Here is a 13,714-nt window from a genome sequence, read left to right as displayed (position 1 = left end):
GTAAGGTACACCGGGGCAAGTGCAAACTCGGGGCAAGTGCAAACGTTCAACTTTTCTCTGTTACAAAAAAAGTAAAAAATATTTCTTCTTCTAGAAATTGTTGTTTAAACCCAAACAAATAATCTGACATAGATAAACAAAACTTTCTTTAAATTTTTCACTAAAAACACGGCACTGTTTGATCACACACGAATTCAAGTACGTACTAGACATGAACAGTGTGTTTTTGTTTTGTATATTTTGGCTACAAAAAAAGGGCATTCAAATCCGAATTTCCGTTAAAAGGTGAGTGTTTGAGACCGATATTCAAGTGAAAGCAGAAAATTCATGATAAATTTTCAGTACACCCCGAAAGTTGTGAAAATAATATTCGCTCTTGTTAACCCACACTGTGGGGCAAGTGCAAACGACACTACCGGGGTAAGTGCAAACGCACCTTTAAGCCATGTAACATCAGCCATTTCAGAAAATTCATCACCAAAATGGTTCAGCATTATATTAAAATGGTCAGAAGGGGTATCCAAAGTATTGTATCTGAAGCGGATGTTCAAAGTTCCGTAATGCATTAGTAAATGAAGGTCTTTAGCTTAAAACAGCAGTCACCAAAAATGAAGTTCCAAAAAGTTATCAATATTGCAAGAAAACAGCAAATATATTAATAAAAGTTGATAAAACGTACCGGAACATGTATTCGTTTCATTTTAGGACCGATACACTGACTCATCTGTGAATTAGTTCGGAAAAAGTATTGCGTTTGCACTTGCCCCCATAAACGGGGCAAGTGCAAATTTTGAATTTTTTTCACAAAAGCACCGTTACTTTTTACCAACATTTTTTTATTTTTCACTTTCAACGGGAATTTGTTGAGAACTATTTTAGTGATGCAACGAACGAAAATTGATAATTTTTGAACATATACATATTTTTTAAGGACATGTGAAAGTTGAACTATGGTGAAAACCGTTTGCACTTGCCCCGGTGTACCTTATATTGATTTGTGCTTTTGTGTCGGTTAAACGAAACACAGGGAAAAGTTGCGGTTTATTACATTGTTGATTATGGTGTTCCGGTGAAATGATCCCGTAAAATCGCCCATTTTTTGAGAAAAATAAGTATGAAAATATTCCCGCAATCTGAAATCAACACTACGTACAGCATAAATCACCATTAGAGAAAAAACAGCTCTGTTGGTTCTATCAAGCCCACGGTGCAAGTCGAACCAGGCGACTTCCAATAACCAACAAGTTGAAAATATGACTACCTAATATATTGCGATTTCGCGTTAAAATACAGTGATGTGGTGTAGTGTCACTAGATTTGTAGCACACGTCCTTAAATAGTCAAAACAAGTGCTAGCCATCTAACAAAAGTCGATAGGGATGTAAAATAAAAAACGTCATACTGCCTTCGACACTCCTAAATGAATTGCAGTTTTGAAAACCTATTAAATTGTTAGTTAAGAATAGTAAACATGTACCATCAATGTGAACCGATAAGTAGGAACGTGCACTGTTTTGAAAGATTCTCTGAAAAGAGTCGTGCTTCGGTCAGGCAAACACGATTAGAAGCAAGAAAAATAATATAAGGCGCAATGATACAAGCTTCAACAGTCAACATCCAGCATCTGTCACGACGGACGGAAAGCAGAACCATGCTCAACTCAATATAAAGAAGAAGAAAAATAATCCGGATTTCGAACGAGAATCACTTTTCTGCCGAATCGTGCTAAGTGTTAAGGAGTCCAGGTGAGTTTAAAATGGAACATATTTTATAGCAAACAAATTTAAAAATATATAAAATGATAATGCATATGAATAACAATAGCAAATAAAAAAATACAAAAAATCAAATAATCTTAGATATCAAATAATTAAACGCGTATGAAAAAATCCTCTTACTATTTTTTTTTTTTTTTTTTTATTTGTGACACTTTACCAACGCTTTGGCATTCGTGTCAATGTAGTTTAAGTTTTACAGTGTCTCATAAATTTTACATTTTTTCAAAAATTGTAATAGTGATTTTTCCTGCGAGTCTTCATTTTTCAAAATTTCAAAAACAGTTCCTTTGATGTTGTGTTCCTCTCGGGCCTCTTTAAATCCGCGACAGTCAGTCAGAATGTGTTGGACGGTTGTTAATACACCACAGAACTGGCACATCGGTGCAGAGCTTTTGTCGAATAGGTAGGAATGTGTCAGTCTGGTATGACCTATACGTAGCCTTGTAAGAACACGTTGATCTGATGGGCAATTCTGATCTACGTAGTTGTTGGGTGTGTATTTACTTTGCCTGAGGAATGATTGGCTTGAATGCCATCGATGTTCCCATGCTCTCCATGTTCCAGTTTTTATGGATCGCACAGCGTCTTGAGCTGGGATTCGAAAATCAGCGGGTGGTGCTAAGCTGTTTCGAGCGTCATTTGCACATGTGTCTGCTTCCTCATTGCCAACTATTCCAGCGTGGCCTGGTACCCAAGTGAAAGTGATGTTGTGATTGGTTAGTTGAGTTTCAAGAGATTGGATCCATGGATGTCGTGAAGTCCCTTTTGATAGCGCATCTAAACAGCTTGCTGAGTCAGTCAGAATTAGAGTGGGTTCATTCGTGTCTGCTTCCTGTGTTACATATGAATATTCTATGTTTATTTGATACGATACGAGCGCATTCGCAAACATTTATTTTCATTAACCCATTCCCTCATGAAAGATTACTGAGCGTGCATACACGAAATAAGTATAAAAATAAAAGTTGCCATCAACAAACCGAAAAACACGGAAACAAAACACGGTGCAAAAATTCGCACTGCAGAAAGAATGTTCAACCAGAAATCTGGCAGGCATAGAACAGACTCGGATTTGACAGGCGTCAAACCAAAACCTCAAAGGTTGGCAGCATTGAACTGTCATTGCGCTTCCGGAAAACTGCACAGAAAGTGCAAGAAAAAAAAAAAAGTGCGCCATTGGTGTGACGAACGCCGCTCCCCGGAGAAGCAACGATTTGCGGGCAAATTTGAAGGTAAGCGGCATTCACAACCTCGGATTCGAAATTGAACCCACAGCTAACAAAAAAAAAAATGGTTCTTTTAGTTACGCTCCGCGGAAAGAGCCAGGAACACCGCTCGATCCCAGAATCGGGAGGAGACGAGAACGGTACGCTAAACGAGGAGTCGGCAGGTAATTCAAATAAGCTCTAACCAAACCGATCCCTTACGAAAGTTCATTCCAGTCGTGAATCCACCAATTGGTCGCCAAAAAATCCGCCAATCGATTCCGTGCACGTCGGGCGAAGAGTGGCTAGTTCCGAGCCACAGCAAAGACAGACAGGAAGAGAGCAAGATAAAAAAGGGGTCAGACATGTGCTGTAAGTACCCAACAATAAAATACAGAAAAAGAGTTCATGCCTGACCAAGATATTTTTTGTTCCGACAGGACCCCTTTTGGCTATTTCCGTTTGGCTTTTGGCCCATTTATCCGTTTGGCTTTTGGCCCATTTATCCGTTTGGCATTTTGGCCTTTTTGCTTTTGGCGTTTGCCTTGCTTAGCACCGCATCAAGACGCAGCAGCTGGCAGGTGATCCAAAACGGTTCTCCGGAATCACTGCCGATTCGGAAAAAACCCGAGGTGCAAGGTTGGCCTTGGCAGAAGGCATCGGTCGTCCGTTCATCACCACATCAGTTGTGGCAACCCTTGGCATCGCGCTTTTCATCGCCTGTGGAGTATTTGTTTTGGCGAGCTTCGGATCGTTCCTTGTTTTTTTTCTGCGGAATTCGCAGTTTTTTTCGGTTTCCTGGTGCGAAAGTCGGTCAGTGGTCTTATAAAAGTCCCACGAAAACCACTTCGACCTTGTGAACCAGTGCGTAACTCACTATTGTGGGCATAATTCGCACCAAAATTTTGCGCGAGCCACGAGGAAAGGAAAAATAGATCCGGTAGCAACATAGAATTCCCACCGCGCAGCAGTATTTCAGCGGATCCATTGTTACAGCAGTGTGCCCCATCACATCTTCCACAAGCAGGAGGAAAGTTCGCCCACCGGAATTTGGTCAGCGGATGACAAGGGCAAGGAAGCAAGACGGGACGAACATGTGCCATAGTGGAAATCTTCGCCGCTCAAGGAAACCCAACCCTGGGCCCAATAAAAAGGAGCAACAAACCACAACAAGCCACGTAAGTCGCCTTTAAGTGTTTTTCATGGGGAGGTAAACATAAATGGGTAACTTCTAAGAAATTTTGCAATCATCAATTTAAGATTGCACTGAAATTGTTTGCGAGCTTTAATATTTTTTCATTTGTGGCAGCAGACCACATGCGAGCCGGCACTAATTGTCACAAATGGCGCCCAGCTAAAATCGAACCACTTTAATTTGTTCGATGAATTTAATATCATCTCTATGAATACTTGTGATGATATTATCATTATTATTATAACAGTTATTTCGTAATTGCTACTGTTATTGTACTTATTATTGTCGCTCTATTTATTATATCGTATCAAGTTTTTTCATAAGTAAGTCCACTTTAAAAATACCTGGTTTATGATCCAAATAAGTAATAATGAATAAGCAAATTGATTTGTATCATCTTAATGATGAGGAGATGGAATATGAATTGGCCTTGCGCCATGTTACGAATCTAGCCCCATGCTCTAGAAGAGCTAGGGTTGTCAAGTTAAAAGCCCTTGTCCAAGAGGACGCCCTTAGAGACACCATTTATGTAAATTCGGAACACGTAATGTCACCGGAGTCAAACATCGAGGTTTGCCAGAGGGCAATTGTTGAATTGAGGAATCAGGTCGATTTAGCCACGCAGAATAGAAATGCCGATCAAATGGCTTGCGCGAAATCGAGACTGCTTCATTACCGGCAACGATTATCACTGATTCCAGTGGTCGCGAATTTAGAGGAAACGCGTAGGGTCATGTGTGAGCTTGTAGAGACGCTGCTAGCTCAGATAGAGTGTGTGAACAGTGCAGTCAATATGGTGCAAAGTGAAACAGAAAACACTAGCCTTTCAACTAGTGTCCCAACCATCCAGGCAGAGAACAGTAGCAGTAGGGATGCCTGCGATGCGTTGACGATTCCACTGAGGCCACAAGCAGCTGAAAACAATGAAGGAGCACGAGCACGGATGCAAGAAGCGGATGTTGAGCCGGCTTCTCTTCCGTTCCAAGGAGGCAGACAAGGACAGAGGGACTTCGAGGAAGGAGTCATCCGGAGATCAGGTAGTTCGGCTGGTCTGGCTGCTGTGAACGTTCTGGACGAGCTGCGGCTCGACATTCAACAACGACAAAGGAGGCAACAGCAGCTGAACGACAGCTTTACAAACCGAAGTGGTAGCAACTATGACAGGCGGATGCAGAAGGCGATTCACAATTGGCCTTTCAAGTTTCGAGGTGAAAAGGACACCACTTCCCTCAACATTTTCTTGGACCGGGTGGAGACGTTTGCCAGATCAGAGGGAATCGACGATCAGACACTTCTGGCTTCTATCAAGCACCTGTTGCTTGAAGACGCTCTCGACTGGTACTCCAGAGCACTTGCCCAACGTCGCCTGTATTCCTGGCAAGCATTCAAACAAGAAATTCGACGTGAATTCCTGCCTAGCGGGTACGCTCAGATCCTGAGGTTGGAAGCCAGCTTCCGCTTTCAAGGTGCAAACGAAACGTTCGATAAGTTCTTCCGTGACATCTCTACACTATTCCGCTTCATCGATCCACCACTTTCGGAAGAGGAGAAGTTGTTCATAGTCAAGAAGAATATGAACATGGACTATGCAACAATAGTAACAGCCGCTCAACCAAAGACACTGATGGACCTGGTCAACGTATGCAGCAACTTCGACGAAACAAGGCTATTGCTGAACCAGCAGCGCAGAATTCCGATTCCGCACAACCACTTACTAGAACCGAACTTCGCAACACCAGCAGCAACAAGTCGATCTCAGCAACACCAGCAGCAGCGTTTCGGGAGATTGCAAGCAGTGGAGGCGGACGAGCAGTTGTACGGAGCCACATCATACTCAGCACCATCGCATCGGCTTCCAATACAACAGCCACGCTTCAACAGAGTACATGCGGTGGAGAACGAGGTCCAGCAAGGTGCGGCTTCAACGTCAGCTATCCAAACTGAAGCAGATCTAGTGGATCCAGAAGAAGCAAACGGTTTGCAAGGGGACTTTAACCAGCTGTACGAGCAAGTTTGTGCCATGAAGCTTCAACTGGAGCGCAGATCGAATCGTTTCACTACAGGACTACAGCAGCAGCACTCTGTACAACGACCGGAACAGCGTCAACAACCGCCTACAACTTCGGCAGGTCAGAACAATTTGGTGAATCGTCAAGGCAGTCAAGCGGAGAACTATCGAATACAACATCCGTTGCAACAGCAAGCTAAATGGGCGCCGCGGCAGCAGCTTCAACAACAGCAGCAGCCTCAACAGCAGCAGCTTCAACAACAGCAGCCTCAACGGCAATTCCAACAGCACTATCAACCACAGCTCCAGAACCAGCAGCTTCAGCAAGCAGGCAGCAACATGTACGATCTAGATCCTGTTCAGCATACAGCGTACCGCCCAGCGCTTTGCTGGAACTGCGATGAGGAGGGGCATAGGTTTCCGGATTGCACGAAGGCACAGGCAATTCTCTTTTGCTACAGATGCGGTCGAAAAGGTTACACGTTACGCAGCTGTCTTGTTTGCAACAGCGAAGCGGAAAACGCCGCAGCGAGGAAGTGGTAGATGGAGGGCCAGATTCTTCGCAACACATCGATCAACCTTCAATACCTCCCGACTTACAAAATATCAACTCTATAATCATCAATCCCGGACATGACAACCGTCCACACGCCGTTCTAGACGTCCTAGGAAAGAAAATCACAGCCTTGTTGGACAGTGGAGCGAACTGTTCGTTGCTAGGTGGTAGTGAAGCACAAATTGTGGAAGAGCTGGGGTTGCGAAAGGAAGCACTGAACGGTGGGATCAAGACAGCGGATGGGACGCCACATAAAATAAATCACTTCACACGTCTACCGATATCATATAACAATCGAAATGAAATATTACCAGTCCTTCTTGTGCCGAGTCTGCCAGACTGCGCCATCATGGGCATGAACTTTTGGCAAACGTTCGGAGTCAAAGCAGTATGCTGTTCAATGATTACTGAGCAAGAACTTGATGCAGAGCCGATGAAGGAACTATCGGTAGAACAACGCCAGATACTGAATGAGACAATCAAGCTATTTCCGAAAGCCGAGGAAGGGAAATTGGGAAGAACGGAGCTTTATGAACACCGTATAGATGTGGGCAACGCCATGCCACGGAAGCAGCGATATTACCCAATGTCCCAATATGTCCTGGAGGAGGTTAACCGCGAAGTAGACAGGATGATCTCGTTAGATGTGATAGAGGAGGCAGTTTTTTCGCCGTGGAACAACCCTCTTGTGGCAGTCAAGAAGAAAAACGGGAGTTACCGCGTCTGCTTGGATGCAAGGCATCTTAACTCCATTATGGTCAACGAGGGCTACCCAATCCCACAAATTTCATCGATTATCAACAATCTGGGAGGCTGTTCATTCATATCGTCGATAGATCTCAAAGATGCTTTTTGGCAAATGCCGCTTCACAAGGAATCGAGGCCAATGACGGCATTCACTGTACCTTCCCGAGGGCACTTTCAATTCAAGGTGGTCCCTTTTGGGCTGTGCACAGCCAGCCAAGGTCTGGCGAGGATTATGACTCACTTGTTCGCGGATATGGAGCCGTACGTCTTCCATTATTTAGACGACATCATCATTTGTTCGAAATCGTTTGAGGAACACATCTCAGTTCTTAAGGAAGTCGCAGTCAGACTACATCGTGCAAAGCTTACCATTTCGGCCGAGAAGTCTAAGTTTTGTCGGCAGCAGATCAAATATCTAGGATATATTCTTAGCGAAGGAGGCTGGAAGGTAGATGATGAAAAAGTAGAGTGTATCGTCAAATTCCCCGTACCAACAACCAGGAAGGAAGTCCAACGGTTTCTGGGAATGTGTGGGTGGTACCGTCGCTTCATCTCCGATTTCTCCCGTATTGCTGCTCCCATCACCGAGCTTACGAGAACCAAAACGAAGTTTCGTTGGACAACAGCAGCCGAGGAAGCTTTTCTTAAACTCAAGTCAGCCCTAGTAACAGCTCCGGTCTTGGCTATGCCGGACTATACGAAGCCATTTTCTATCTCTTGCGATGCCAGCGATATGGCAATTGGAGCCGTGTTGACGCAAATAACCGACGGAGACGAACACCCAATCTGCTACTTTTCACAAAAACTTTCTTCAGCGGAAAGGAAATACACCGTAACTGAAAAGGAATGCCTGGCCGTAATACGAGCGATTGAAAAGTTCCGTGGCTACGTCGAAGGAGTACGTTTTGTGGTTTACTGTGACCATTCCGCCCTCAGTTACCTGAAGACCTTGAAGAATCCAACGGCCCTCATGAGCAGGTGGTTGTTGAGGCTCAACGCGTTCGATTTTGAGATACGATACAGGAAAGGCAGCTGTAATATCGTTCCAGACGCACTGTCCAGGATAGTTTGTTCATTGGTCTTCTCAATCACGCAGGTACACGATCCGTGGTACAGAAACCTCATCAGGCAGGTGCAGAATCAAGGCGGAAAATATCCCGACTTCCGAATAGCGAATGAAGAACTCTACAAGAATTGCCAGGTCAAAGACGAGATGGGCGTTATCAGTCATCGATGGAAGAAGATCGTTCCAGAGGAAGAGAGAGCAGAATTGATCCGTCGTTTTCACGATTCGCCTTCAGCCGCGCACTTAGGTTTCTACAAAACATGGCACAAACTTCAACAACACTATTATTGGCCGAAGATGCAGGACACCGTCGCTCGTTACGTGAAGGCTTGCACTACGTGCAAAGCCAGCAAAGCTCCCAACAAGCAAATGATGCCGCAAATGGGGAAACTCAAGCCAGCAAAGGTGCCGTGGGAGTTAATATCCATCGACTTCGTCGGACCACTCACCAGATCCAAGAAGGGCAACACAGTTCTTCTGGTCATCGTCGACTGGATCACCAAATACGTCATTGCCCACCCGATGCGGGCAGCCGATTCAACCAAGATGGTCGAGTTTCTCGAGGAAAAGGTATTCCTAAAATTCTCCAGGCCGAGGATAGTACTGTCAGATAACGGGAAGCAGTTCGAGTCACAAGTCTTTCGAGCGCTGCTCAGTCGTCACAACATCATCCATATGAAGACAGCATTCTACGCACCGCAGGTCAACAACGCCGAGCGGGTGAACAGAGTTCTCATTACATGTATTCGTTCCTTGCTGGAAGAAGATCACCGCGAATGGGACAAGAATCTGGCAGCCATTACCGCCGCTATTAACAGTGCGAAGCACGAATCCACCGGGGTCAGCCCACACTTCGCCAACTTCGGTCGGGAACTTTTGCTGCATACGGACCTCTACACTCAGCAAGACTTAAACGTGTCAGATGATCCAAAGGTCGCGCAGGAGATGAGGTTGTCCACGATCAACAGGATTCACAAGTTCATCCAGCAGCGAATCAAGAAGAACCATGAGAGAACGAAGGAACGATACGATCTACGGAAGCGCACTGTCTCGTTCCAACCGGGCGAGCTAGTATGGCGTCGTTCGTTTGTACTTTCGTCGAAGGCGGACCATATAAACAAGAAGCTGGATCCGAAGTTCATCGCTGCCATCGTGAAGGAGAAACTGGGAGCGAATTTGTATGTTCTAGAGGATGTCGTCACAGGAAAGCGTGGGCGCTACCATGCGAAGGACATCAAACCTGATTAGATATTCAAGCTATGTAAGCAACAACGCTGACCACAAGCTCTCTCGGAGCACGAAACACGAAATGGAGAAGGCTGAAGGACCAACATCATCTTTGAAACCTCGCCCCCAACAACTCGGAGTAAATAATGCAGAACTCTTCCATTCGAATAACTCAATGAAGCACAGCTGATGCTAATTCGTCGCTAGGACACCGACGAACACGACGAAGTAGGCGTTTATGAAGGAGACAACGGCCTTGCGCGGGACCAGCGTCGGCTGAATGGACTATGAGAACTCTGCCAGGAAGTTCGTCAGAATTTGGAGAGGGCTGGCAACCTTGCGTGGGATTGCCTCCACTCATTGTCCAGAATGCAATCCTGTCATCTGAAGCAGCGTAGCAGCGCTGGGGATAGTAGTACTGGTGAGCCACCGTAGCCAGGCGCTACACACCATCGCAGAGAACCCATCCAGGTTCGGGATATTGGAATGTTTGGAAAGTCAAGTACAGCAGCTCCAAACACCACGTCGCTGCAATTGAAAGGATTGTCAGGACATCAAGAAGAGGATTCAGCACCATAGAATACAGTTATGCGAAGAAGTTGTGAGGAGTAGACATCATGACGGCCGCTACTACCATATCGACTCTCTCTCGCCAACTGTCAAAAGCCACACGCCAATGATCCAGCTATGACCGCTACCCAAGGTAGTCAACAAGAGCCTAACGAGGTCAAAACACGCCAGTCGTTAATACCACAAACAGGAGATCATCCACCAACCCCAACAATCTCCGAATCAATACAAAAAACCTTCAGCTATGACCACAGCCAAAGCCTGTCAACCAAGCGCATCAGCGCAGGAAACACCGTTAGGCCGATCGGGAAAAATCGTGCATCTGGAAAACGCAGCGAGCAATATCTCTCATCTACCTCCTCGTGAGTACAGTAACTAGTCTAGCTATGTCCGCTACCCAAGGTTGCCAACGAAAGCATCGCCGATGCAAAAACACGTTCATCGTCAGCACCACAACCATCTGCTTTGCTCGACGACTCCGGAAGAAGGGCCCGTCTGAGGGAGCTCATTCGCAGCAGCAGCAATATCCGATTTTGTCCCGCAAACACGAACCCTGCTTATTCAGCACAGTATCAACAGGACGAATCAGGACAACGCCCAGGGTAGCTTGAAAGAGGTTGCAAGATTCCTGCTGACTTTCTCCTAGTCCGGAGGACCATAGCTGACCAGGCTTCCCAGAAATAAGAAAACCGAACAAGTACATCCACAAGGAACTCCCGATTAAGACCTCCCGATTAAGACTACCCGATCAAGACTACCCGATCAAGACTACCAGATCAAGACCATCTTCAATCAACTATGACAACTCCCGATTAAGACTTCCCGATCAAGACTATCTTCAACCAACCATGTCAACTCCCGATTAAGACTTCCCGAGCTAGACGAAATTCTCAAAAGCTATCTACCAACTTTATCAAGACCACAAGCTATGAGATCACCATCTACCACGGTCCACACCCCAAAATACGCGCAGCGGAACCACACCCTCGCCTGAAATGGTGTCGACAGTTCAACTGTCCGATTCAGACTTGACCACAAATCACCAACCTCACAAAATGATACATAATGGATCATGCACAGTTGTCAAGGGGGTTGCCAAGGAAATATCAAAAGGAACGCGATCTGGAGGCGCGGTATAACCTCTATTCTGGGCCCTTGGTAATTAAGAGGATTAAATCCCTCTTTTCCTTAGACTTCTGTTGCTTTTAGTATAAACCAGTTAAGTTCCCACCTAAATTTCGTTTGTTAAGTTCTATTTGTAAGATCTAGGTTATTATCTCTATCAATAACCATTTGATTTTGGATTTTCGTATGCTGCTGAGGTGGAAGATATTTGTTGGATTATTTTAAGGATTCGAAGGAGTTCCTTTCTGCCAGTTAAGCTGGCATGCATCGACATTATTTGCCATAACTCGTTGGCTTAGATATTTGTATGGATTTTGCCAAAACTCGTTGGCGTAGAGATCTACTGTATTGATTCGTCTTTAGTTTTTTGAAGAAACTCACCACTGCAAGGTGACACAAGTGCGAGGATTTCTCGACACAATCGTCGATTCCATGTCTCCTTCGAATTCCTAGTGGCGTGATTAAGAATTTTTCATGAATCGCTGTCACGATTCATGAAAAATTCTACCAAAGTAGCAATGTTATGTTACATATGAATATTCTATGTTTATTTGATACGATACGAGCGCATTCGCAAACATTTATTTTCATTAACCCATTCCCTCATGAAAGATTACTGAGCGTGCATACACGAAATAAGTATAAAAATAAAAGTTGCCATCAACAAACCGAAAAACACGGAAACAAAACACGGTGCAAAAATTCGCACTGCAGAAAGAATGTTCAACCAGAAATCTGGCAGGCATAGAACAGACTCGGATTTGACAGGCGTCAAACCAAAACCTCAAAGGTTGGCAGCATTGAACTGTCATTGCGCTTCCGGAAAACTGCACAGAAAGTGCAAGAAAAAAAAAAAAGTGCGCCATTGGTGTGACGAACGCCGCTCCCCGGAGAAGCAACGATTTGCGGGCAAATTTGAAGGTAAGCGGCATTCACAACCTCGGATTCGAAATTGAACCCACAGCTAACAAAAAAAAAAATGGTTCTTTTAGTTACGCTCCGCGGAAAGAGCCAGGAACACCGCTCGATCCCAGAATCGGGAGGAGACGAGAACGGTACGCTAAACGAGGAGTCGGCAGGTAATTCAAATAAGCTCTAACCAAACCGATCCCTTACGAAAGTTCATTCCAGTCGTGAATCCACCAATTGGTCGCCAAAAAATCCGCCAATCGATTCCGTGCACGTCGGGCGAAGAGTGGCTAGTTCCGAGCCACAGCAAAGACAGACAGGAAGAGAGCAAGATAAAAAAGGGGTCAGACATGTGCTGTAAGTACCCAACAATAAAATACAGAAAAAGAGTTCATGCCTGACCAAGATATTTTTTGTTCCGACAGGACCCCTTTTGGCTATTTCCGTTTGGCTTTTGGCCCATTTATCCGTTTGGCTTTTGGCCCATTTATCCGTTTGGCATTTTGGCCTTTTTGCTTTTGGCGTTTGCCTTGCTTAGCACCGCATCAAGACGCAGCAGCTGGCAGGTGATCCAAAACGGTTCTCCGGAATCACTGCCGATTCGGAAAAAACCCGAGGTGCAAGGTTGGCCTTGGCAGAAGGCATCGGTCGTCCGTTCATCACCACATCAGTTGTGGCAACCCTTGGCATCGCGCTTTTCATCGCCTGTGGAGTATTTGTTTTGGCGAGCTTCGGATCGTTCCTTGTTTTTTTTCTGCGGAATTCGCAGTTTTTTTCGGTTTCCTGGTGCGAAAGTCGGTCAGTGGTCTTATAAAAGTCCCACGAAAACCACTTCGACCTTGTGAACCAGTGCGTAACTCACTATTGTGGGCATAATTCGCACCAAAATTTTGCGCGAGCCACGAGGAAAGGAAAAATAGATCCGGTAGCAACATAGAATTCCCACCGCGCAGCAGTATTTCAGCGGATCCATTGTTACAGCAGTGTGCCCCATCACATCTTCCACAAGCAGGAGGAAAGTTCGCCCACCGGAATTTGGTCAGCGGATGACAAGGGCAAGGAAGCAAGACGGGACGAACATGTGCCATAGTGGAAATCTTCGCCGCTCAAGGAAACCCAACCCTGGGCCCAATAAAAAGGAGCAACAAACCACAACAAGCCACGTAAGTCGCCTTTAAGTGTTTTTCATGGGGAGGTAAACATAAATGGGTAACTTCTAAGAAATTTTGCAATCATCAATTTAAGATTGCACTGAAATTGTTTGCGAGCTTTAATATTTTTTCATTTGTGGCAGCAGACCACATGCGAGCCGGCACTAATTGTCACAC

At 45.2% G+C, this 13,714-nt stretch overlaps 1 protein-coding gene across 2 annotated transcripts; it reads left to right on the top strand.

Annotated features, from left to right (window-relative positions):
- The first annotated feature begins 1,935 nt into the window (after window positions 1-1,935).
- Window positions 1,936-6,862, top strand: LOC129741659 (uncharacterized). 2 transcript variants are annotated; one of them, XM_055733406.1, is made up of 3 exons: window positions 1,936-3,010; window positions 3,082-3,168; window positions 3,221-6,862. In XM_055733406.1, exon 3 carries the CDS (start codon window positions 4,549-4,551, stop codon window positions 6,727-6,729), a length of 2,181 nt encoding a protein of 726 aa, XP_055589381.1. In that variant the 5' UTR covers window positions 1,936-3,010; window positions 3,082-3,168; window positions 3,221-4,548; the 3' UTR covers window positions 6,730-6,862. The 2 variants fall into 2 exon arrangements, with proteins under 2 accessions (XP_055589381.1, XP_055589380.1); XM_055733405.1 differs by having other exon boundaries at window positions 3,082-6,862.
- The last annotated feature ends 6,852 nt before the right edge of the window (window positions 6,863-13,714 follow it).

This window comes from Uranotaenia lowii, chromosome 2 (genome assembly GCF_029784155.1).
Source record: "Uranotaenia lowii strain MFRU-FL chromosome 2, ASM2978415v1, whole genome shotgun sequence".
NCBI lineage: Eukaryota > Metazoa > Arthropoda > Insecta > Diptera > Culicidae > Uranotaenia > Uranotaenia lowii.
This window is presented reverse-complemented; position numbering and strand designations above follow the sequence as displayed.

Bases quoted from the DNA above. Each gene is read 5' to 3' on its own strand.
- LOC129741659 (XM_055733406.1), top strand. From the start codon at position 4,549: ATGAATAAGCAAATTGATTTGTATCATCTTAATGATGAGGAGATGGAA.